Below are 26,190 nucleotides of genomic sequence, written 5' to 3' on the forward strand. Positions count from 1 at the left end.
CCATTGGATCTAACTGCTCGGCGAGTTCCGAGCTGACATGAAGATTGTTTTCGATGGCTCGAGAGGTCATCGTCGGCGCAGAAGCCGAATAGGCGGTCATATAAAAACCACCTAGCCGGAGGGTTTGTCCGACAGCCAAAGCTCCCTTAGCAACGGTGCCGTCTTTAAAGACGGGGCGAGGCATCCTTCCTGATGGCGACGACACAGAGGAACTCTCAATGAAAGCACCAATGTCGGTGTCAAAACCGGCGGATCTTGGGTAGGGGGTCCCGAACTGTGCGTCTAGGCCGGATGGTAACAGGAGGCAAGGGACACGAAGTTTTACCCAGGTTCGGGCCCTCTCAATGGAGGTAAAACCCTACATCCTCCTTGATTAATATTGATGATGTGGGTAGTACAAGAGTAGATCTACCACGAGATCGGAGAGGCTAAACCCTAGAAGCTAGCCTATGGTATGATTGTTGTTCTGTATGTTGTCCTACGGACTAAAACCCTCCGATTTATATAGACACCGGAGAGGGTTAGGGTTACACAAAGTCGGTTACAATAGTAGGAGATCTACATATCCGTATCGCCAAGCTTGCCTTCCACGCCAAGGAAAGTCCCTTTCGGACACGGGACGAAGTCTTCAATCTTGTATCTTCATAGTCCAGGAGTCCGGCCGAAGGTATAGTCCGGCCATCCGGACACCCCCTAATCCAGGACTCCCTCAATGAGACCTAAGCGTTATTGTGAATATGGTTAGTTCATAATCTTTGCTGAAAACTTGAATGCTGGCTTTACATATTTACAACAACAAGAGCAAACAGAGTTTGTAAAAGTTTTTCTTTATCACTTTCAGTTTCTCAAGTTAATTGCTTGAGGACAAGCAAAGGTTTAAGCTTGGGGGAGTTGATACGTTTCCAAACACTTTGGCCCTTGTTTTGGACTCTAACTTGCATGATTTGGATGGAACTAACCTGGACTGACGTTGTTTACAGCAGAATTGCCATGGTGTTATTTAGGTGCAGAAAAAAAAGTTCTCAGAATGACCTGAAACTCCATGGAGATTATTTTTGGAAATAATAAAAAATACTGGCAAAAGATCAAGGCCAGGGGGCCCACACCCTAGCCATGAGGGTGGGGGCGCGCCTGCCCCCCTGGGCATGCCCCCTGCCTCGTGGGCCCCCTAGAGCTCCTCCGACCTCAACTCCAACTCTATATATTCGTGTTCGGAGAGAGAAAAATAAGGGAGAAGGATTCATCGCGTTTTACGATACGGAGCCGCCGCCAAGCCCTAAACTCTCTCGGGAGGGCTTATCTGGAGTCCGTTCGGGGCTCCGGAGAGGGGAATCCGTCGCCATCGTCATCATCAACCATCCTCCATCAGCAATTTCATGATGCTCACCGCCGTGCGTGAGTAATTCCATCATAGGCTTGTTGGACAGTGATGGATTGGATGAGATTTATCATGTAATCGAGTTAGTTTTGTTAGGGTTTGATCCCTAGTATCCACTATGTTCTGAGATTGATGTTGCTATGACTTTGCTATGCTTAATGCTTTTCACTAGGACCCAAGTGCCATGATTTCAGATCTGAACCTATTATGTTTTCATCAATATATGAGTGTTCTTGATCCTATCTTGCAAGTCTATAGTCACCTACTATGTGTTATGATCCGGCAACCCCGAAGTGACAATAATCAGGACCACTTCCGGTGATGACCGTAGTTTGAGGAGTTCATGTATTCACTATGTGTTAATGCTTTGGCCCGGATATGGTTTAATTCTCTTGATCCTGGTTGTGTGCGTAGTCCCTAGGATATGATTTATTACTTCTCTGCTAAATATTTCCCTGCTCATAGGAAACAAGCTGCCTTAAGGGACATATATAATTTTGTGCAAATTGAAGAAGAGAGTCTCCCACAAGCTTGGGGGAGGCTTCTCCAATTACTTAATTCTTTGCCTGATCATCCTCTTAAGAAAAATGAAATACTTGATATCTTTTATAATGGACTAGCCGATGCTTCTAGAGATTACCTGGATAGTTGTGCTGGTTCTGTTTTCAGGGAAAGAACACCGGATGAAGCTGAAATTCTATTGAATAATATGTTGACAAATGGAAATAATTGGACACTTCCTGAGCCAACTCCTGACCCTGTTCCTAAACCAACTCCGAAGAAAAGAGGTGTTCTATTTCTCAGTCCTAAAGAGATGCAAGAGGCAAAGAAATCTATGAAAGAAAAGGGTATTAAAGCTGAAGACGTTAAGAATTTACCTCCTATTGAAGAAATACATGGTCTTAGTTTACCGCCTGTCATAGAAATGCATAATTTTAATCCATCTCCTATTGAAGAAACACATGGTCTTGATAACCCGACACAAGTAGTAAAGGTAAATTCTCTCTATAGATATGATAAAGCTAAAATCCCTCCTACTAAGTATGCTAGCCAATGTTTGGATGAGTTTGATAACTTTATGGTTAAGCAAGAAGACTTCAATGCTTATTTTGGTAGACAATTGAAACAAAATGCTTATATGATTGAACACTTGGGTAATTATATGTCTAGAGTTAAAGGTGAACTTAAACTCATTAGTAAACATGCTTCTGTGGTTACCACTCAAGTAGAACAAGTACTTAAACCTCAAAATGATTTGCTCAATGAATTGAATAGTAAGAATAGTGATTTTGCTGTTAGAGTGGCTACTAGAACTGGTAAGATGACTCAAGAACCTTTGTATCCGGAAGGCCACCCTAAGAGAATTGAGCAGGATTCTCAGAGAAATAATATAGATGCACCTAGTCCTTCTAAAAGGAAGAAAATGAAAAATGATAGGACTTTGCATGCGTCTAGTGAACTTATTGATGAAACACCTGAGAATCTAAATGATATTTCTATTTCTGATGCTGAAACACAATCTGGTAATGAACATGAACCTAGTAATAATGTTAATGATAATGTTCATGATGATGCTCAACCTAGCAATGACAATGAAGTAGAAACTGAACCTGCTGTTGATCTTGATAACCCACAATCAAAGAATCAACGTTATGATAAGAAAGACTTTGTTGCTAGGAAGCATGGTAAAGAAAGAGAACCATGGGTTCAGAAACCCATGCCTTTTCCTCCCAAACCATCCAAGAAAAAGGATGATGAGGATTTTGAGCGCTTTGCTGAAATGATTAGACCTATCTTTTTGCGTATGCGATTAACTGATATGCTCAAAATGAATCCTTATGCTAAGTATATGAAAGAAATTGTCACTAATAAAAGAAAGATACCGGAAGCTGAAATTTCCACCATGCTTGCTAATTATACTTTTAAGGGTGGAATACCAAACAAACTTGGAGATCCAGGAGTACCCACTATACCATGCTCCATTAAAAGAAACTATGTTAAAACTGCTTTATGTGATCTTGGAGCCGGTGTTAGTGTTATGCCTCTCTCTTTATATCATAGACTTGATTTGAATAAGTTGACGCCTACTGAAATATCCTTGCAAATGGCTGATAAATCAACTGCTATACCTGTCGGTATTTGTGAGGATGTGCCTGTTGTGGTTGCAAATGTTACTATTTTAACGGACTTTGTTATTCTTGATATTCCCGAGGACGATAGTATGTCTATTATTCTTGGAAGACCCTTTTTGAATACTGCAGGGGCTGTTATTGATTGCAACAAAGGCAATGTCACTTTTCATGTTAATGATAATGAGCATACGGTACACTTTCCGAGGAAACAACCTGAACTTCATAGTATCAATTCTATTGGAAAGATTCTATCGATTATTTTTGGAGGTTTTGAATTTCCTCTCCCTACTGTCAAAAAGAATCATGATATTCTAATTATTGGGGATGTGCATATCCCCGTTGAGGTAACTTAGTGTTATTCGAAATTTCTCCGGTTCCATGTTATTCGGGATGAGTTTGTTAACAAGACTTGATCAACCTTGTTAATGGATTCCTTTTGATGATCATGAGATGGATGAAGTTAGAAAGCACAACCTTCTGTACCCTCCTTTTACTTTTGTTATTTAGCTGAAATAAAGTAAAAATAGTATTTTATGTCTGTTATCTGAATTATCCGTGCAATATAAAAATACCCCAAAAATAAAAGTTCTCCAAATGCCCTGAAATTTAAATATGATTTTTTTCTGAAATATTTGCGAATATTTGGCACTAAGAACACAACACCCCCTTCCTCGTGGGCCCACGGTGGCCCTCCTCCACTTATTCCTGCACCCACACACTTCTTCTTCCTCCCAAAAAAATCACCATCCAGCTCAAGCACGAGTTCTAGCTCATTTTGCTGCGATTTTCGATCTCCTTGATCAAAGCACCTCCCACAAAACTACTTTGGGGGATTGTTCCTTGGTATGTGACTCCTCCATTGATCCAATTAGTTTTTTCTCTAGTGCCTTATTCATTGCAAATTTGTGCTGCCTAGGTGACCATGTTCTTGAGCTTGCATGTCAAATTTATATGGTTCTAAGTAGTTATAAACTTCTAATGCATGATATAGGCTCTAGGCACTTGTAGGAGTAGTTGCTATCAATTTTGTTGAGCTTGGTTCACTTTTATTTGAAGTTACTAAAAATTTCAAAAAAATTCAGAAAATAATGAAGAGATTTTTGAGGGGTTCATCGAGCCGAAGCTCGAAGGAAAAGCAAAGTGAAGAAGCAGAGAGGCCCAAATATAATCTGCCTCGCACCGCAGAGGTTCGGCCGTGTGAATGGCCTTCCGATGATTTCTTGAGAGCAACCAGGATTTATGATGATTTTTATGAATTGGCTAAGAATGCAAACCTCACCGACTTCCTCCGTGACCAATGCGAACAGTATCTCTTAGTCACCAATACTTTTGTGCAAAACTTCTACTATTATCCTAAGGAATCACCTCCTTCAGTAGAGTTTCATTTATATGATGTGGTTAAGAAGATGTCACTATATGAATTTTGCAGGGTTTGCAAAATACCTTTTGAGGGTAGCTTAGAGGAACCACATCGTACAGATGTGGACGGGTTTATTGACACTATTACCATAGGGGAACTAGGAAGGTTTCCGATGTAAGAATCACTAGCATACATTTTCCTGTTTTACGCTACTTTGCAATATTTGCTAGTCGTTGCTTAATTGGTCGCCGAAACTGTGGAAACCTTAGTGTTCCTGATATTATTATTATTTTGTTCCATGGTTTATTCCGTGACGACTCTGTTAGTATGGGCGGTATTATTGCTAAACGATTAAGTCTGAAGGCTGGCATTCGAGCCGAGTCGAGCCAGCTCGGCTCGACTCACTAGAGCTCGTTTCATTAACGAGCTAGCTCGACTCGACTCGTTATTATTAACGAGCTCAAATCCAAGATTGGCTCGACTCGTATAACTCGCGAGCTGGCTCGTTTAGCTTGTTAAGCTCGTTAAATATATGAACATAAAACCCTCAAACATTATAAATATTATTATGTATATATTAAACATATATATCACTAAACAATAGTAATTTCCTTATAATGCATGAGTCTCCTAGGCGGTTGGGCCTTCAACGGCTAGGCCTTGTGTTGTGCGCCTGGGACATAGGGTGCTGAGTGGCTGATCTTTTTTTATATTGGAAGTAGCTGATCTTTTGTACCAAGTCTAACGAGTTACAAGAGTACTCGTGAGATTGGCTCGTTTAACTTGGTCTATAAACGATCTTAAACTAAAGCTTGGCTCGACTCGTTATTCTTCGAGTTCGAGTCGATTCGAGCCGAGTCACAAGCTACTCGTTTAGCTCACGAGCTTCGAGCTTTTTTCCATACAAAGGGCCCCATCTTTGGAGGTGTCTATGCTTCATGCCTTGCTGCATACTATAACATACCTATTAGGCACTATGAAAAAGAAGAAAAATTGCTGCCTACTGTTTATTTAGATTATAAGAGTATGGTAGCGCATAATTTTATTGTAAAGAATAGGGAAAGGGAGCTTAAATACAAATTGTTCTTTGATAAACATCATCCTCAGACTATCACCTTGCCTGCTCCTTCCTTGTTGGATTTATCTACAGACCAGTATCTCATTCCGCTGGAGGCTATTCACGCCTACCGGAACCCTACATCAGCCACAGAGCCAGAGTCGGAACCACAATTTGATCCTCCATGACAGTCTAATTACCAGTGGGATCCGGAGATGATTGCCAAGCACTGGCAATCAGAGTCTTGTTCTTCGCAGTACGACCCCAACTATTACTTTGGATATCCGCCAGGCCAACCATGGCCATAGACCAACTTAGGCCAAAAGCCTAAGCTTGGGGGAGTACGTATTTCTCACCGACATTACATTCATGTTCACACACTAATTGCTAGATGTCGTTGCTCATACTTTTTCACTGTAATATCCATGCTAGTTTATTTTCTCTTTTTATGCTTCCTTCTTGTGTGTTTGATAAACCTTAAGAAAAACCAAAAAAATTAGTTTTAGCTTTTAACTAGCTTACTTTCCATGCTTTTAGTAGTAATTAAAAAGAAAACCCAAAAAGATTTCCTGTTCTTCTTTTGCTTGTTGGGAGCTTTCCCGTGTAAATAGTTTTATTTCTTTTCTTTTCTTTGAGGGTCGATAGGAGAAGACCATAATTAAATTGTTAAAGTGGCTCTTATATGCATTATTGTTGATCTGACAAAAGAGCCCATATTGCCTTGTCTTCTCCTGTTTATTGAATGCTTGCAGATTCCAGCTTAGTCTAATGCACGTGCACTATTATCATTATTCACATCTTCGGTCGTGCAAGTGAAAGGAAATTATGACGATATATGATGGACTGATTGAGATGAGAGAAGCTGGTATGAAGTCGACCTCTCTTGTTTTTGTAAATATGATTAGTTCATCGTTCCTGATTCAGCCTATTATGAATAAACATGTTTGCAATGACAATTAGAGATTATAGTTGCTTATGCCATGCTTAATTAGCTGGGAGCTTATAATGGTTTACCTTGCGTGCCAACATTCTATTAAAATGGTTGTGATGTGGTATGATAGGGTGGTATCCTCCTCTGAATGATTTAAGTGACTTGACTTCGCACATGTTTACGCATGTAGTTGAAACAAAATCAACATAGCCTTCATGATATTTATGTTCATGGTGGATTATATCCTACTCATGCTTGCACTCAATGTTCATTAACTTTAATGCATGTTCATGGCTGTTGTTGCTCTCTAGCTGGTCGCTTCCCAGTCTTCTGCTAGCCTTCACTTGTACTAAGCGGGAATACTGCTTGTGCATCCAATCCCATAAACCCCAAAGTTATGCCATATGAGTCCACTATACCTTCCTATATACAGTATCTACCTGCCGTTCCAAGTAAATTTGTATGTGCCAAACTCTAAACCTTCAAATAAACATTCTGTTTTGTATGCTCGAATAGCTCATGTATCAACTAGGGTTGTCCGTATCTTCCATGTTAGGCGGGTTATTCTCAAGAGGAGTGGACTCCGCTCCTCACTCACGAGAAAATGGCTGGTCACCGGGATGCCCAGTCCCATGCTTTATGCAAATCAAATCAAAATAATTGTAAACAAAACTCCCCCTGTGACTGTTGTTAGTTGGAGGCACTCGTTGTTTCGAGCAAGCCATGGATTGATGCTTGTTGGTGGAGGGGGAGTATAAACTTTACCATTCTGTTTGGGAACCGCCTATAATGTGTGTAGCATGGAAGATATCGCCATCTCTTGGTTGTTATGTTGACAATGAAAGTATGCCGCTCAAAATATTATTCATCTCTATTTCAAAACTGAGCTCTGGCACCTCTACAAATCCCTGCTTCCCTCTGCGAAGGGCCTATCTATTTACTTTTATGTTGAGTCATCACCCTCTTATTAGAAAGCACCCGCTGGAGAGCACCTCTGTCATTTGCATTCATTACTGATTAGTTTACACTGAGTATGACTTGACTGGATCTCTTTTACCATGAATTACAATGTCTAGTCGGTCCCTGATCTTTAAAGGTACTCCGCATTTATTTTTGCGGTCTCAGAAAGGGCTAGCGAGATACCATCTTGTTATATCATATTATGAGTGTTTTGAGAAAGTGTTGTCATCCGAGATTTATTATTATTGCTGGCTAGTTGATTATGCCACTGATGTGAGTAAACATGAGACCTAAGCATTATTGTGAATATGGTTAGTTCATAATCTTTGCTGAAAACTTGAATGCTGGCTTTACATATTTACAACAACAAGAGCAAACAGAGTTTGTAAAAGTTTTTCTTTATCACTTTTAGTTTGTCAACTTAATTGCTTGAGGACAAGCAAAGGTTTAAGCTTGGGGGAGTTGATACGTTTCCAAACACTTTTGCCCTTGTTTTGGACTCTAACTTGCATGATTTGGATGGAACTAACCCGGACCGACGTTGTTTACAGCAGAATTGACATGGTGTTATTTAGGTGCAGAAACAAAAGTTCTCAGAATGACCTGAAACTCCATGGAGATTATTTTTGGAAATAATAAAAAATGCTGGCAAAAGATCAAGGCCAGGGGGCCCACACCCTAGCCACGAGGGTGGGGGCGCGCCTGCCCCCCTGGGCATGCCCCCTGCCTCGTGGGCCCCCTAGAGCTCCTCCGACCTCAACTCCAACTCTATATGTTCGTGTTCGGAGAGAAAAAATAAGGGAGAAGGATTCATCGCGTTTTACGATATGGAGCCGCCGCCAAGCCCTAAACTCTCTCGGGAGGGCTTATCTGGAGTCCGTTCGGGGCTCCGGAGAGGGGAATCCGTCGCCATCGTCATCATCAACCATCCTCCATCAGCAATTTCATGATGCTCACCGCCGTGCGTGAGTAATTCCATCGTAAGCTTGCTGGACGGTGATGGGTTGGATGAGATTTATCATGTAATCGAGTTAGTTTCGTTAGGGTTTGATCCCTAGTATCCACTATGTTCTGAGATTGATGTTGCTATGACTTTGCTATGCTTAATGCTTGTCACTAGGGCCCGAGTGCCATGATTTCAGATCTGAACCTATTATGTTTTCATCAATATATGAAAGTTCTTGATCCTATCTTGCAAGTCTATAGTCACCTACTATGTGTTATGATCCGGCAACCCCGAAGTGACAATAATCGGGACCACTTCCGGTGATGACCGTAGTTTGAGGAGTTCATGTATTCACTATGTGTTAATGCTTTGGTCCGGTACTCTATTAAAAGGAGGCCTTAATATCCCTTAGTTTCTGCTAGGACCCCGCTGCCACGGGAGGGTAGGACAAAAGATGTCATGCAAGTTCTTTTCCATAAGCACGTATGACTATATTCGGAATACATGCCTACGTTACATTGATGAACTGGAGCTAGTTCCATGTCACCCTAGGTTATGACGGTTACATCATCGATCGCATCCGGCATAATTCTCTATCACCGATCCATTGCCTACGAGCTTTCCATATATTGTTCTTTGCTTATTACTTTTCCGTTGCTATTGTTATCATTACTACAAAACACCAAAAATATTACTTTTGCTACCATTACCTTTTACCACCGTTACCACTACTATCATATTACTTTGCTACTAAGTACTTTGTTTCAGATATTAAGTTATCCAGGTGTGGTTGAATTGACAACTCAGCTGCTAATACTTGAGAATATTCTTTGGCTCCCCTTGTGTCGAATCAATAAATTTGGGTTGAATACTATACCCTCGAAAACTGTTGCGATCCCCTATACTTGTGGGTTATCATATGTCCACCATAAACTCCTCCTACCGGTCATGACGGAACGACTTGACAGGAAAGACCAGTTTTGTGGGTGATGAGGAGAGGAACTGTGAAGTAAATTTTGAGCGGGTAGTTTTTATAGCTTGGTGCTAAGTGTGAACACATATTAGTTTGATAGGTTTGAACAGATTTGCAATTACTTATTGCGTTCTAATCTGCAATGTGACGAGAAGCAAGGTGCAAATTTATTGATGGCAGAAGGTTGACCACGTGGTCGCTCGCCATTGAGGCGGCCGTGGCGCGCTCTGCTCACGTCCGTCCGCGCGTTTTGTTCGCCATTGAGGTGGCCGCGGCGCGCTCCTCTCTGGCGTCCCTGCACGCTCTGCTCGCCGTTGAGGCAAATTTACAATGGCAACGGTTAATAATTGTCTTACATATTCAGGATAATTTAAAATGCCACATGCGGCAAGGCCCAGAACACTCATGACCTACATATGCATATAATTATAATAAAATATAAGCTAAAAGGCTGAGATGGCGGCCTTCCGACGATGGTCTTCTCAGACTCCATGATCAGCATAGCACCCTTGCAGCCGTTCACTCCAAGTGTCCCGACCCGCCTCCTCCTACGGAGCTGCTGGCGCTGGGAGGCTCTTGGGGCTACTGGGCCTCTTCCAGAAGAGCTTGACAGCGTGCAATCGCGTGCATGACAACTCCGTGGAATCACTCCATTTCCATGTGTCTAGCCTGGTACCAAATTCCGTCCATCACCTGCATCCTCAAGATATCACGTTGGCGATGTTCTACTTCGTCGGGGACGTCAACTCCACCAAGGATGCGCTCGAGCCTGGCCACCACATCATCGGGATCGAGGTTGACACGACCACCGCGGGCAATGATGAAGCCATAGGCTGCTTGTGTCTTGACTGAATCGCAGAGGTCCTCTGCCCATTCCTTGCGGGGCATCAGGCTCTCGATGAGCACTCGTGACGTCGGCTCTTTCGGTGGGTCGTCGATCATGCCGCTAAGCATCTCTGGATCTTTTGCACGGTGGATGGCAAACTGCTCATCACACCTCCTCTGCAATATGTCGTTTATGCTCCCAAGGACTGTCACGCCGATATCGTTGTCAATGGGCCATGGTGTCTGCACCAGCTGATGAAGCTCTTGCTCCCCGACCTGCTCCGGCTCGTTCTCCTCGCCGAAGATGTAATGCAGGTAGGCGTCGACGTCGAAGCTTTGGTCGTTGCCTGGCATGCTTAGAATAACTAATGGTAGATGGGTGAGGACTAGATCTGCGTAGAGTTTCGCGGCGGTGCGTTGCCGCCTGGGTTATATGCAGCAAGCCATTAGCCGGTGGCAGGAAACCGATGAGGGAAGAGGCGTGGATTTTACAATTCACCCATGTGGAGCGCGGGAAGCATTCGGTGGAGCACGGGAATACTAAGTGGAGCACACACACAACCCGAATACCGTATCCGGTGCCACGTGTTATTATCACACGTGTTAACATAAGGAAATGTATGTGTAACTTACTAATCATCACACACGAGTACTCGCAGACGCATCGTGTGTGATACTACTAGCCACAGCAAGCAACTAGTTTGCATTTTTCAAAGTTTTTTGTACACACAGAATCGCACACGAACTAACTGTATTAACCATCTGTGTTGTAATTTTTCATCGCAAATAGTTCATTTGAGTCGATTGTTTGCCACGTATCACACACATCTTGTTAAGTTGAACCATTTTTGTTGTGTTCACTAATTGAAAACAGTTCGTCCGAGTGAACCGTATGCCCTATATCACACACACCTTGATCTGACAAACCATTTCTGTTGCACTCCCTAATAGCAAACAGTTCATCGGAGCGAACTGTATGTCGTATATTGCACAAACATTGATATGGCTGCCGTTTCTGTTGTTCTGCCTCATCGCAAACAGTTCAAACGGGTTAACTGTGTGCCCTGAATCGCACACGCAACTAAAATTTGAACCGGGTTTGATGGCTCCGCTATCACAAACGTTTTGCACCTTTTTGACGGGTTTTTTTACATCCCCGTTTGTGATTAATGCATCACACACAGTTTCGTCAAAGGGTCTCTGGTCGTAGTATCGCGTTAGCAGCATCCTGCAGTAGTGTTAAGCCACCATATGAATCTATTATGAGGGCCACCAATGTAATTAAAGCTAAAGATGACAATACTCAGAACCATGCCTTACACCTGGCTAGGGGTGTAAAACAATAGAGCTTGTTGGGAGGCAACCCAATAGTTATCTTAAATTTTTGTTTTTTCTTTCTGTTTTTGAGTATTCGCACAATTATTGCTATTGTTATGATTGTGTTTTTTATGTTTTAATTAGTGTTTGTGCCAAGTAAAGCCTTTGGGATGATTTGGTTCATAGTTGGCTTGATTCTGTGAAAAAACAGAAACTTTTGCGCCTAGTATTCGAATTTTCATAATTCACTGGAATGTGATAAAATTCTGAATTTTATTATTGATATACAAATTTCCCACATTTTCCTAATTTTTTAGAATTTGTGGAGTTATAGAAGTATAGTGTTTGTTCAGATCATTACAGACTGTTCTATTTTTTATAGACTCTATTTTCTATTGCATTGTTTGCTTGTTTTAATGATGCTATGGATTATATCGGGGGGTATAAGCCATGGTGAAGTTAGAACAATAGGTTTTATGCAATAATAATATATGAATGGGTTCATAACAGTACCTAAAGTTTATGATTTTATTATTATACTAACGAATCTCACAAGGTTTCTGTTGAATTTTATGTGCAGAAGTTTTCAAGTTTTGGGTGAGATCACGATGGATGAAGGAATATGGAGCGGCAAGACCCTAAGCTTGGGGATGCCCAAGGCACCCTGCTACTTGTGAGCTGCATTGGGATTTCCTCGAATAGGAGAGGCTGATGCAGTACAGTAGAGATAAGTATTTCCCTCAGTTAAGAACCAAGGTTATCAATATAGTAGGAGAACCACACAACACCTCGTTAGCCGTATCGACACACAAGATAACACATCCTTGCACCCAACGTGAACAAGGGGTTGTCAATCCCTCGGTGGTTACTTGCAAGATTAAATTGTATGGTGATAGATAGATAGATCGAACAAAAATACAAAATAAAATAAATAAAGGAAAATTGCAGCATGGTATGTTTGGTTTTAATATATGATAGAAAATAGACCTGGTGGCCATAGTTTTCACTAGAGGCTTCTCTCTTGAAAATAGCATACAATGGGTAAACAAATTACTGTTGGGCAATTGATAGAAAAGCAAATAATCATGATGATATCCAAGGCAATGATCATGTATATAGGCATCAGGTCCGAGACAAGTAGACCGAAACGATTCTGCATCTACTACTATTACTCCACACATCGACCGCTGTCCAGCATGCTGCTACTTCTTGAGCTTGCGTTGATTTTTCCCTTGAAGAGGAAAGGGTGATGAAGCAAAGTAGAGATAAGTATTTCCCTCGGTTAAGAACCAAGGTATCAGTCTAGTAGGAGGAACACACAAGTCTCCAATAATTGCACCTGCACAAACAAACAAAAAGTTGCACCCAACGCGATAAAGGGGTTGTCAATCCCTTCATGGTTACTTGCAAGGATGACATCTGATAGTGATAGGTATAAAAGATAAGTACAAGTGTGAAATAAAATAAAATTGCATAAATTGCAGCTAGGTATTTTTGTGTTTTTGATTTTGTAGATCTGAAAATAATATGATAAAACATAGACCTAGGGGCCACAGTTTTCACTAGAGGCTTCTCTCTTGAAAGAAAGCATACGGTGAGTAAACAAACTACTGTTGAGCAATTGATAGAAAAATGCACAATTATGACAATATCTAAGGCAATGATCATGTATATAGGCATCATGTCCGAGACAAGTATATCGACTCCTGCCTACATCTACTATTATTATTCCACACATCGACTGCTATCAGCATGCATCTAATGTATTAAGTTAACAAGAACGGAGTAACGCCTTAAGCAAGATGCCATGATGTAGAGGGATAGATCCAATCAATATGAACAACCCCATTTTTTATCCTTAATGGCAACCATACAAATATGTGTCATGCCCCTTTCTGTCACTAGGATTGAGCACCGCAAGATCGAACCCATTACAAAGCACCTCTCCCATTGCAAGAAAAATCAATCTAGATGGCCAAACCAAATCAATAGATTAGAGAGAAGTACTAAGATATATAAATCATGTATAAAAGAGTTCTGAGAAGACTCAAATAATATTCATAGATAATCTGATCAAAACCCACAATTCATCGGATCTAAACAAACGCACCGCAAAGAAGATTACATCGAATAGATCTCCAAGAACATCGAGGAGAACATTGTATTGAAGCTCAAAGAGAGAGAAGAACCATCAAGCTACTAGCTATGGACTCATTGTTCTGTGGTAAACTACTCACACATCATCGGAAGGGCGGCAAGGTTGATGTTGAAGCCCTCCGTGATCGAATCCCCCTCCGGTAGAGTACCGGAAAAGGTCCCCAGATGGGATCTCATGAAGATGGAAATTTGCGGTGGCGAAAAAGTTTTTTTGGTGTACCCTCTGGTCTTCGGGGAATATTTGGGTATTTATAGAAGAAGAATTAGGGTTAGCGGAGCCACGGGGGCCCACAAGCTTGGGGCGCGCCCCCTGAGCTTGTCGTCGCCTCATGGCCCTTCCGACCTCCTCCCGAAGCTTCCATGGTGTCTTGTGGTCCAAGAAAAATCGCCAAAAAGTTTCGTTCCATTTGGACTCCGTTTGGTATTGATTTTCTGTGAAGACAAAAACAAGGGAGAAATGACAACTGACATTATGCGCTAGGTTAATGAGTTAGTCTCAAAAAATAATATAAAATAGCATAATAATGCATATAAAACATTCAAGACTGATAATATAATAGCATGGAACAATAAAAAATTATAGATACGTTGGAGACGTATCAAGCATCCCCAAACTTAATTCCTGCTCATTTCGAGTAGGTAAATGATAAAACAGAATTTTTGATGTGGAATGCTACCTAACATGTTTATCATGTAATCTTTTTTATGTGGTATCAATATTCCAATCCATAAGATTCAAAACAAAAGTTTAATATTGACATAAAAACAATAATACTTCAAGCATACTAAAAAGCAATCATGTCTTTTCAAAATATCATGGCTAAAGAAAGTTATCCCTACAAAATCTCAGAATCTTGTTATGCTCCCTCTTCTCAACACAAAGTATAAATCATGTACTACCCTGGTGTTAGCCAAGCAATTGGTTCATACTTTTTAATGTGCTTCAGCTTTTTCAACTCTCACGCAATATATGAGCGTGAGTCATGGATATAGCACTTTAGGTTTAATAGAAGGTGGTAGTAGACAAAAAAAGAAGGGAGAAATTCTCACATCAACTAGGCAAATTAATGGGCTATGGAGATGTCCATCAATCGATATCAATGTGAGTGAGCAGAAATTGCAATGCAACGGATGCATTAGAGAAGTGTATGAAAGCTCAAAAGAAAACTAAGTGGGTGTGCATCCAACTTACTAGCTCATGAAGACCTCGGCCATTTGAGGAAGCCATCATTGGAATATATAAGCCAAGTTCTATGATGAAAAGTTCCCACTAGTAATATATGAAAGTGACAAAATAGGAGACTCGCTATCATGAAGAACATGGTGATGCTTTGAAGCCCAAGTGTGGAAAAGGATAGTAACATTGTCCCTTCTCTCATTTTTTTTCTCTTGTTTTATTGGGTACTTTGGCCTCTCTTTTTTCTTGGGCTCATTTGGCCTTTTTTATTTTTTGTATTCCTCACATGGCACAATACTCTAATATTGATGATCATCACACTTTTATTTATTTACAACTCAATGTGACTAATACATAAGAACTCTATATGAATGCCTTTGGCAGTGTACCAGGATGTACAAGGATCTAGTATAGCAAAGATATCAAAAAACAGAAAAGCCATTAAAATATCATGCTAGTTATCTTACGATCATGCAAAGCAATATGATAATGAACGCTCAATTCATGTATATGATGATGATGGAAGTTGCATGGCAATATATCTTGGAATGGCTATCGAAATGCCATAATAGATAGGTATGGTGGCTGTTTGAGGAAAGGTATAAGGAGGGTTTAATGCACCGGCGGAAGTTGCACGGTACTAGAGCGAGTAGCAAAAGTGGAAGGGTGAGAGTGCGTATAATCCATGAACTCAACATTAGTTATAAAGAACTCACATACTTATTGCAAAAGTTTATTAGCCCTCGAAGCAAATTACTACTACGCATGCTTCTAGGGGGGAGGTTGGTAGGAGTTAACCATCGCGCGTCCCCGACCTTCACACATAGGAAGACAATCAAGGATAAATTGTGCTCCAACTTCATCACATAACAGGAAGACCATACGTGCATATGCTACATGAATCACAATCGTTAAGGCAAATATTCTTACTATTCCACAATTTACTGGTAGCATGACTAATATTACCATCTTTATATCTCAGAACAAATGCAAAAAATCAAACTTCTCATATATTCAATGATCTTCATGGAAGTTTTTATTATATCCCTTTTAAATACCCATCATATTAGGGCTAAATTCATAATCCAAGCAAATTGACATACTATTTATAAGACTTAAAATAATATAAGTAAAGCATGAGAGTTAATCAATTTTTTTTTAAAATATAACCACTGCCGTGCTCCAAAATATATAAGTGAAACACTAGAGCAACTGCCTAGCTCAAAAGATGCAAATGAAGCTCACAGAGTATTCTAATAAATTCACGTTTAATGTGTGTCCAACAAGAACGATTGTGGCAAACTAAAAAACAAATAAAGCAAAGACTCATCTACTAGTAATACACAACGCTTTAAAGAAGAAAAATAAAACATTGACAATCTCAACATGAAAAGAGGTACTCACTCCACCCGCAAAAAAGAAAAGAGGTACTCACTCCGTCATAGTTTACAAGGTGCACATCAACAATCTCTGTGACCAAGAAGACCCGTGACTGGATCTAGTTTCCTTTGCGCGTGACTGAAAAATACTCGCGCAATAATCCCCACAGCGCCTAATTACTTGAGAAGTTAATGCGTACTAACCCGAGCCAGTGAACCAGAAGTCCTCACGCATGCACTGGCGGAGACCGATTCCATCGAGAAACGGATGGATTCCACCGCGCATGCTACTACGGTTTTTCTACCCCACGTACACACTGTATGGAGCGGTTACCATGCCATAATTAAGTGGCCATTACATGAGGCGCGCCTCAAATTCATCTGTTCGTGGAAATGCATGAGAATCAACGCGTCGTGTAAACTGTGACGGAGTATGGCAACTCTGGTAGGAGTAGGAGTAGAGTTGGTCTTACCCTGGCAATGCAATATCCACGAGAATCTTCCTTGGAGTGTGGTATGGAGAAAAGAAAATGAGAAGGGCGTTATCGAGGGGTTCCATCAAGGGGGGAAAAAGCTAATGCATGGCAGGACCACGCTACCATGACAGTGCACACTAGTACATCATCGTCATGGCACGGCTTCTCATTTTCCCTGTCGTGCCGCATGCACGGCTTATAAAATTGTTGCTACACCCGTTGGAATCAATCATGTCAAAGCTTCCGTCCGCCTCGTGCCTAGACGTGCATGGTCACGTCGCAGCGCACACGACGACGACACGAGGCATGCAGCTTAGCTTAGTGCAGCCCCCCTAAACCGCCCGTCTAATTAATCTCCAGTTCGGTGAGACCCAGCCCACATCCACATGCACATACGTCCGTCACCCCAGTTAACCATCCCATACGTAGACATCGACTGTTAGCGCCTCTGTTGGGAGACTAACACCAGTCACCGATTCTTAACCATTGATAAGAACCGGTCTCGTGCCTAGTACTGGTAGTATACTGCATGCATGCACGTCTGCCGGGTCGAATTTCTCGTCCCTGTTCGACCAGCTGGGCTGGGCAGGCCCCATGCCCGACGACGGGCGGTGGCCACGTCCACGTACGCCGCGCGCCGATTTCCCCCGGGATATGCATATGCCGCTGGCCGCCGATCGGCTCCGTCGAGGGGATAACCTTTCCCTGACAGCCAGGCAGCAACTCTGCTCCGGGGCTGGCTACGGACAAACCCGGACGTCAAACACGCGCATGCGTATACACCCACGCACGCAGGGATCATCAAATGACAAGGCCACCGGCTGCATGTATGCCACCCATCTGACGACGCCCGTTCCCACTGACCGCCCGCGGCCGCGTCGTCGGTGCCCCGGAGTTGCGCCGCATGCGGCGAGGCCGCGTGGAAAACGCTGGAAGCCCCCGACGCTTTCGCCTTTTGCGGTGCGCGCGCGCGGGCACGGGCACGGGCACGGACGGGACTGACCGACGCGCGCGCGCACGCACGCGGCCGTGCATGCTCTGCTGCGTCGTTGGTTGAGCTTATAGCCAACCTAAACACGGACGAGGGATCGTCCAGTCGGTGCAGTACGAATTCACGGACACGCTTTGGTGATGTAGGGGCGCTAAATTGGGCGATGACACGCTGGGATCTTCTGGAGACCAACAGTCAAGTTTGACACTTTCAACCCTCATCATCATGGAGCGTTGATTGTATATAGCAGGGCTGCAGCTTGTTTCTTCTTTTGGACTTTCTGCGCGTCTGTGTTGAATGGTGATAGATAGATAGATAGATAGATAGATAGATAGTGCCTGCTGTACTCTGCCCCGCTCCCCATTCTTGGCTTCCATTACAAGCAAGTCGCTCTCTTTCTGGTTCAAAGGAAAAGGGCCAGCCATAAATAGTTTTGCTTTCTAGACCGATCCTGGCTGCACTTTAGAACCAAGACATAGTAATCAATCCAAGTAAATCAAATGTGTCTTACTGATGTCTTGTAGCTGGCGCGGATGTTACCGTTTGATATTTGCCACTTACGACCTGACGAGGCGTGTCCTCCATAACAGTTTGAAAAACATACACCGGACGAAAGCAATATTTTTTCGAAAATCTGTCACGTCATCGCGGACGATTTGCCGGTTTTCCCCACTACTTGTGTACTCTCACCTTACTTATTTTCCACTTCATTGCCGATCGCAGCTGGCCTTGATTTTGATTCATTATCACGCTTCGTGGTCTCCTGACGTTCTTTAAAACCTCACTCTCTCACGCTCGTCTATTTAACATTTCAATAATGTGCAGAGCAAATGTAAACCATGATTTCTCGGAGTAGAAGGCATCAGCCGCCCTTAAGGCATTATTATATTACAATAATTTTTCTTAGGCGGCAATTGCAGTAGATTATAGCTCCTATTGTTTACAGATTTTTTTCCTGTTCTAAAATAATAACTTCAGTACATTAACACCAGTGATCGCAAAATTGAGGTAGTGGTGATGATAACACGTAATTTGTTTATTTCCCAGACGACACAAACACACCCCCTTTCCATGGCTATAAAACTCGCACCTACTGCTCCCCTCTGGAAACGCCAGAACGCTCCTCCATCTCCATCCCAAGGCTTGAGCCCGAAGCCTCTGCCGCCCCTGCTGCTGCCTCCTGTAGACCCACCTCTCCGAGGTTTCGTGCCGCGCTGCGCCGTTCGTCCGCCTGCAAGCAAGCAAGCAAAGCAATGGGGTGTAAGGCGTGCGACAAGCCCAGGCCGAGCTACCGGAAGGGGCTGTGGTCGCCGGAGGAGGACCAGAAGCTGCGCGATTACATTCTCCGGCACGGCCACGGCTGCTGGAGCGCGCTTCCCGCCAAAGCCGGTAAGGCCGACCACCGCTCCCTCGTCCGCATTTGTAGAAGCACAGAAAGGAGGCATAATTCAGGAGAATTCGGTGCATTTGGGTCGACTGAATTTCGTCCTCTCTCCGGCCAGCTCGTCCGAATTGGCCTTGATCTGTTCGTGGGAGTGATTAGTTTCATCTGTCCCGAAAGGGAAATGCACATTGGCTGGCTGGTTCTGACTTCTGACCATGATTCCGCGCGCAGGGCTCCAGCGGAACGGCAAGAGCTGCAGGCTGCGGTGGATCAACTACCTGCGGCCGGGGCTGAAGCACGGCATGTTCTCGCCGGAGGAGGAGGAGACGGTGATGAGCCTCCACGCCGCCCTCGGCAACAAGTAAGCAGCCCCGTCCAGCACACACACCATTTACCTACTTACTCTCTGCACTGTACTTTACTGCACGCAAATGATTGAGACGATCGATCGAAAGACACTTCTCCACGTCGTCTGTCTGCTACTCCTAGATGCCGCTGCCATGTTTTCCTTTTAGGTTTCCCCCCGCACACACTAGGCGGGTGGTAGCACTCCCACCGTAGCCCACCGTTTGGACGTGAAAGGTACCAGTGTAATTGTCCCTGCTCGGCTGGCGGCAATCCCGTTCTAGAACACGCTAATTCGAGTGAAGGAAGGAAAGAAAAGAGGGAACGGGAAAGGGAGACCGGTGATGGCAGCCACCGGGGCCTTTTCCGTAGTGGAGTTGATGCTGACGCTCACGCTCCACGGACGCTCCAAATCCACCAGATTTTCCCCTCTGTCTGCCCGGTGCACACTGTGATGATTACACCTGCTTTTCGCTCCGATTATTATTAGCTTGTTAGTATAAAATATTTGTGGGCTTGGTTGGCCGGACGCTAAATGGCATACAGTCCAGTTGCGTCCTAGCGCAAGTTTGCTCAAAATCATTATCTATCTTGGAAAAAACATTCTTCTTTTTGTGAGTATATCCTCTGGCCGTTGCTGCAGAAAGCACCGCCGGCCCTGTTGAATTTAGCTGTACAGTGGAGCGGCGAGAGAGAACATGGCGTCGACTATTTGGACCAATCCTTGCGAGTTAGTAATGGAAACAGCTGCCTTGACGATCCCGACTGGCACGTAGTAGTGTGGCCTCGCGAGGAGATTAGATTCTTTATTGGGCCTTGCAATTATGTCCCCCGAAAAATATCCAAGTATGATCGTCGGTGGTCCACAACTCCACATGAATAGACTACGTACACCACGCTCGTCCCTCTCACCCAAGTGACACATTTTGTTTTGTTTTGCTTTGTTTATACTCCGAGCCACAAAAGGAGAAAAGAACGAGAAACTTGAGAAAGGGCGAAAGAAACGTCAAGTTGTCAATGCAAAAGCTGAAATCATTTTCCCGCCGACCGACAGAAACCAAAGTTTTTTTTATCTGACATAAACCAAAGTTAAGTGCACCGCAAGTAACTCGGGCCCGCTGGCTTAATTATTGACGCGAAACTTGTACCGCAGGTGGTCGAGGATCGCACGGCATTTACCGGGGAGGACCGACAACGAGGTGAAGAACTACTGGAACTCGTATCTCAAGAAGAGGGTCGAGGGCGGCAAGGAGACGCCGCCGGCGGCGAGCTCCGCCGCGGACTCGGATGGGTCCCAGAGCCCGAGCCCAGGGGAGTTCAGTGCGGCGCAGGAACGGCCGTCGAACTCCGGCTCGTCGGAGCCGCCGCACGAGTCGTCGTCGGCCGACTCGAGCTGCCTGACCGTGACCGAGCCTACCGCCTGCAGGGCCCACGCGCCCGTGGCTCCCAAGGTGATGTTCGCGGATTGGCTCAACATGGACTACATCGGTGGCCAGGTGGCGGCGGCGGCACCTGGCCCGGAAGCCGCGGGGGTGGTTGGCGCAGGAGGCGGCGATCATCGTCAGATCACGAGCCAGGGGTCCGCACAGGTCGATGGGCCACCCGGCGTGGAGGACCCCCTGCACGGCGGCTTCGGCGACAGCGGCACCTGCTGGGAGTTCCTGGAGCAGTTCGACAGCATGGATCAGATGCAGGCCGGCGGCGGGTTCTGCGACCTGCTCTCCATGACCGAGTTCTTCGGCCTCAACTAGAGCATCGCCGCCAAGGGAGAAGAAGGACTATAGAGTTTCTTGAAATTTGTTAGACATTTCGTCAGGTTTAAGGCGCGTTTGTAATGCTGCAGTGTAAATTATGGCCGTATATGCAATGTATGTATGTATAGAGCAATCGATTTGACAGCATGTATACTGGTGCATGTGCAATGCTGTCCGCTTTGGTTTGGTTCGGAGAGCAGAGCAGAGCACCGACAGTAAGATGGAAAGGGTTCAGGAAGAATGCACATGTTGTTGATTTGATATGCTCCTACTACTAGTTAAGGGTTAATATTATCTTCCCGGATCCCGCTTTAATAGAGCACTGTGAAGAGAAGTGCCAAGCTCCCTTCCACTTTAACAACTGTCAAGGGACCCTTGACCTTTCACGTTTTGGCTTTAAGCTGTGCCACTGATTAGTTTATCTTACAATTATTGAAGCCAGACCCAACTTGTTGTAAGAAATTCATGCATCGTCTTTCCTCCCAAAACCATACATCATGTTTGTGAGCTGTGACTATTTATACTAGGCTAATGATTTCTTCCGGTCGACCGGCTAAGAAGCTTCGGTCGGTCGACTCGCTCGCGAGGCTCTCTCCCCTACATAAGTCATGTGTTTTATCGAGCTCGCTCGCCGCTTAAGCTCTCCCTCGTTCGCGCGCCTGCCACCTACTGCCGCTCATTTCACGTTTTTTTCCTCTGCTGCCGCATCTCATCACCCAGCATTTGGCCCCGTCGACCTAAACAGGCACTCTCCCTTTAACCCTATCCCAAATCAGATATGGCTGCATGCTGAGAGGCAAGCCAGACAGTGTGTGGGCATCATACTTGGGAGGTCGAGGGGGGCTATGAGGGTGACGCCATCGCGTGCTGGAACCTGGTCGACACTGATGCTTTTTCACCGATGGGATGGTCGACTTGAAGGAAATATGCCCTAGAGGCAATAATAAAATTATTATTTATATTTTCTTATATCATGATAAATGTTTATTATTCATGCTAAAATTGTATTAATCGGAAACTTAGTACATGTGTGAATACATAGACAAACAGAGTGTCGCTAGTACGCTTCTACTTGGCTAGCTCGTTAATCAAAAGATGTTTAAGTTTCCTAACCATAAACATGAGTTGTCATTTGATGAATGGGATCACATCATTAGAGAATGATGTGATTGACTTGACCCATCCGTTGGCTTAGCACTATGATCGTTTAGTTTATTGCTATTACTTTCTTAATAACTTATACATGTTCCTAGGACTATGAGATTATGCAACTCCCGAATACTGGAGGAACACTTAGTGTGTTATCAAACGTCACAACTCAGCTGAGTCATAACGTAACTAGGTGACTATAAAGATGCTCTACAGGTGTCTCCGATGGTGTTTGTTGAGTTCGCATAGATCGAGATTAGGGTTTGTCACTCCGTGTATCGGAGAGGTATCTCTGGGCCCTCTCGGTAATGCACATCACTATAAGCCTTGCAAGCAATGTGACTAATGAGTTAGTTGCGGGATGATGCATTACGGAACGAGTAAAGAGACTTGCCGGTAATGAGATTGAACTAGGTATTGAGATACCGATAATCGAATCGCAGGCAAGTAACATACCGATGACAAAGGGAACAACGTATTTTGTTATGCGGTTTGACCGATAAAGATCTTCGTATAATATGTAGGAGCCAGTATGAGCATCTAGGTTCCGCTATTGGTTATTGACCGGAGATGAGTCTCGGTCATGTCTACATAGTTCTCGAACCCGTAGGGTCCGCACGCTTAACTTTCGATGACAATCGGTATTATGAGTTTATGTGTTTTGATGTACCGAAGGTAGTCCGGAGTCCCGGATATGATCACGGACATGACGAGGAGTCTCGAAATGGTCGAGACATGAAGATTGATATATTGGAAGGTTATGTTTGGACACCGAAATGGTTTCGGATGAGTTCCGGCAATTATCGGAGTACCGGGAGGTTACCGAAACCCCCCGGGGGGCTTAATGGGCCCACACGGGCTTTAGTGGAAGAGAGAGGAGAAGGCCAAGAGGAGGGGCGCCCCCCCCCAAGCCCAATCCGAATTGGGAGGGGGCCGCCCCCCTTTTCTTCCTCCCCTCTCTCCCTTCCTTCCCCCTCCTAGTAGGACTAGGAAAGGGGGGAACCTACTCCTAGTAGGAGTAGGATTCCCCCCTTGGGTGCGCGCCCAAGGTGGCCGGCCGGCCCCCTCCTCCACCCCTTTATATACGGGAGAAGGGGGCACCATAGACACACAAGTTGATTGTTTTGCCGTGTGCGGTGCCCCCCTCCATAGAATTCCACCTCGGTCATATCGTTGCAGTGCTTAGGCGAAGCCCTGCGTCGGTAACTTCATCATCATGCCGTCGTGCTGACGAAACTCTCCCTCGGCCTCAACTGGATCAAGAGTACAAGGGACGTCACCGAGCTGGACGTGCGCAGATCGCGGAGGTACCGTGCGTTCGGTACTTGATTGGTTGGATCGCGAAGACGTTCGACTACATCAATCGCGTTTCATAACGCTCCCGCTTTCGGTCTACGAGGGTACATAGACATACTCTCCCCCTCTCGTTGCTATGCATCTCCTAGATAGATCTTGCACGATCGTAGGAATTTTTTTGAAATACCGCATTCCCCAACAGTGGCATCCAAGCCAGGTCTATGTGTAGATGTTATATGCACGAGTAGAACACAAAGGAGTTGTGCGCGTGGGTATATACATATTGCTTGCCGTCACTAGTTGATTCTTGATTCAGCGGTATTGTTGGATGAAGCGGCTCAGACCGACATTACGCGTACGCTTACGCGAGACTGGTTCTACGGACGTGCTTCACACACAGGTGGCTAGTGGGTGTCTGTTTCTCCAACTTTAGTTGAATCGGTTTCAATGAACAGGGTTCTTTCTGAAGATCAAAAAGCAATCAGTATACTACGTTGTGGTTCTGATGCGTAGGTAAGAACGGTTCTTGCTAGAAGCCCGTAGCAGCCACGTAAAACTTGCAACAACAAAGTAGAGGACGTCGAACTTGTTTTTGCAGGGCATGTTGTGATGTGATATGATCAAGATGTGATTATATAAATTGTTGTATGAGATGATCATGTTTTGTAACACTGTTATCGGCAACTGGCAGGAGCCATATGATTGTCGCTTTATTATATGAAATGCAATCGCCATGTAATTGCTTTACTTTATCACTAAGCGGTAGCGATAGTCATAGAAGCAATAGTTGGTGAGAGGATGATAACCCACAAGTATAGGGGATCACAACAGTTTTCGCGGGTAGAGTATTCAACCCCAAATTTATTGATTCGACACAAGGGGAGCCAAAGAATATTCTCAAGTATTAATAGTTGAGTTGCCAATTCAACCGCACCTGAAATACTTAATATCTGCAGCAAAGTATTTAGTAGCAAAGTAATATGGAAGTAAGGGTAACGGTGGCAAAAGTAACAGTATTGGTTTTGTAGTGATTGTAACAGTGGCAACGGAAAAGTAACTAAGCAAAGATCAATATGTGAAAATCTCGTAGGCGATGGATCAGTGATGGATAATTATGTCGGATGCGATTCCTCATGCAACAATTATAACATAGGGTGACAAAGAACTAGCTCCAGTTCATCAATGTAATGTAGGCATTTATTCCGAATATAGTCATATGTGCTTATGGAAAAGAACTTGCATGACATCTTTTGTCCTACCCTCCTATGGCAGCGGGGTCCTATTGGAAACTAAGGGATATTAAAGCCTCCTTTTAATAGAGTACCGGACCAAAGCATTAACACTTAGTGAATACATGAACTCCTCAAACTATAGTCGTCACCGGGAGTGGTCCCGATTATTGTCACTTCGGGGTTACCGGATCATAACACATAGTAGGTGACTATTGACTTGCAAGATAGGATGAAGAACTCACATATATTCATGAAAATATAATAGGTTCAGATCTAAAATCATGGCACTCGGGCCCTAATGACAAGCATTAAGCATAGCAAAGTCATAGCAACATCAATCTCAAAACATAATGGATACTATGGATCAAACCCTAACAAAACTAACTCGATTACATGATAAATCTCATCCAACCCATCACCGTCCAGCAAGTCTACGAGGGAATTACTCACGTACAACGGTGAGAATCATGAAATTGGTGATGGAGGAAGGTTGATGATGACGATGGTGTGACGCCCCCGATTCAATCGTACATTAATCATACACGCAAACGTGTAGGATCAAGATCAGGGACTCACGGGAAGATATCACAACACAACTCTACAAATAAAACAAGGCATACAAGCATCATATTACAAGCCAGGGGCCTCGAGGGTTCGAATACAAGAGCTCGATCATACATGAGTCAATGGAAGCAACGATATTGGAGTAAAGACATAAGTTAAACAAGTTGCCATAAGATGGCTAGCACAAACTGGGATACATATCGAAAGAGGCGCATGCCTCCTGCCTGGGATCCTCCTAAACTACTCCTGGTCATCGTCAACAGCCTGCACGTAGTAGTAGGCACCTCCCGAGTAGTAGCAGTCGTCATCGACGGTGGCGTCTGGCTCCGGGACTCCAACGTCTGGTCGCAACAATCGGATATAGAAAGGGCGAGCAAAGCAACCGTGAGTACTCATCCAAAGTACTC

General features: G+C 44.0%; 1 protein-coding gene across 1 annotated transcript; it reads left to right on the forward strand.

The window, feature by feature from the left end:
* Positions 1-19,152: 19,152 nt before the first annotated feature.
* LOC125513845 (uncharacterized) lies at positions 19,153-21,803 on the forward strand. Its single transcript, XM_048679052.2, has 3 exons — positions 19,153-19,448; positions 19,675-19,804; positions 20,942-21,803. The coding sequence occupies exons 1-3, from the start codon at positions 19,313-19,315 to the stop codon at positions 21,537-21,539; spliced, it is 864 nt and encodes a 287-aa protein (XP_048535009.2). The 5' UTR covers positions 19,153-19,312; the 3' UTR covers positions 21,540-21,803.
* Positions 21,804-26,190: the final 4,387 nt, after the last annotated feature.

This window comes from Triticum urartu, chromosome 6A (genome assembly GCF_056163025.1).
Source record: "Triticum urartu cultivar PI428250 chromosome 6A, HENAU_Tu73, whole genome shotgun sequence".
NCBI lineage: Eukaryota > Viridiplantae > Streptophyta > Magnoliopsida > Poales > Poaceae > Triticum > Triticum urartu.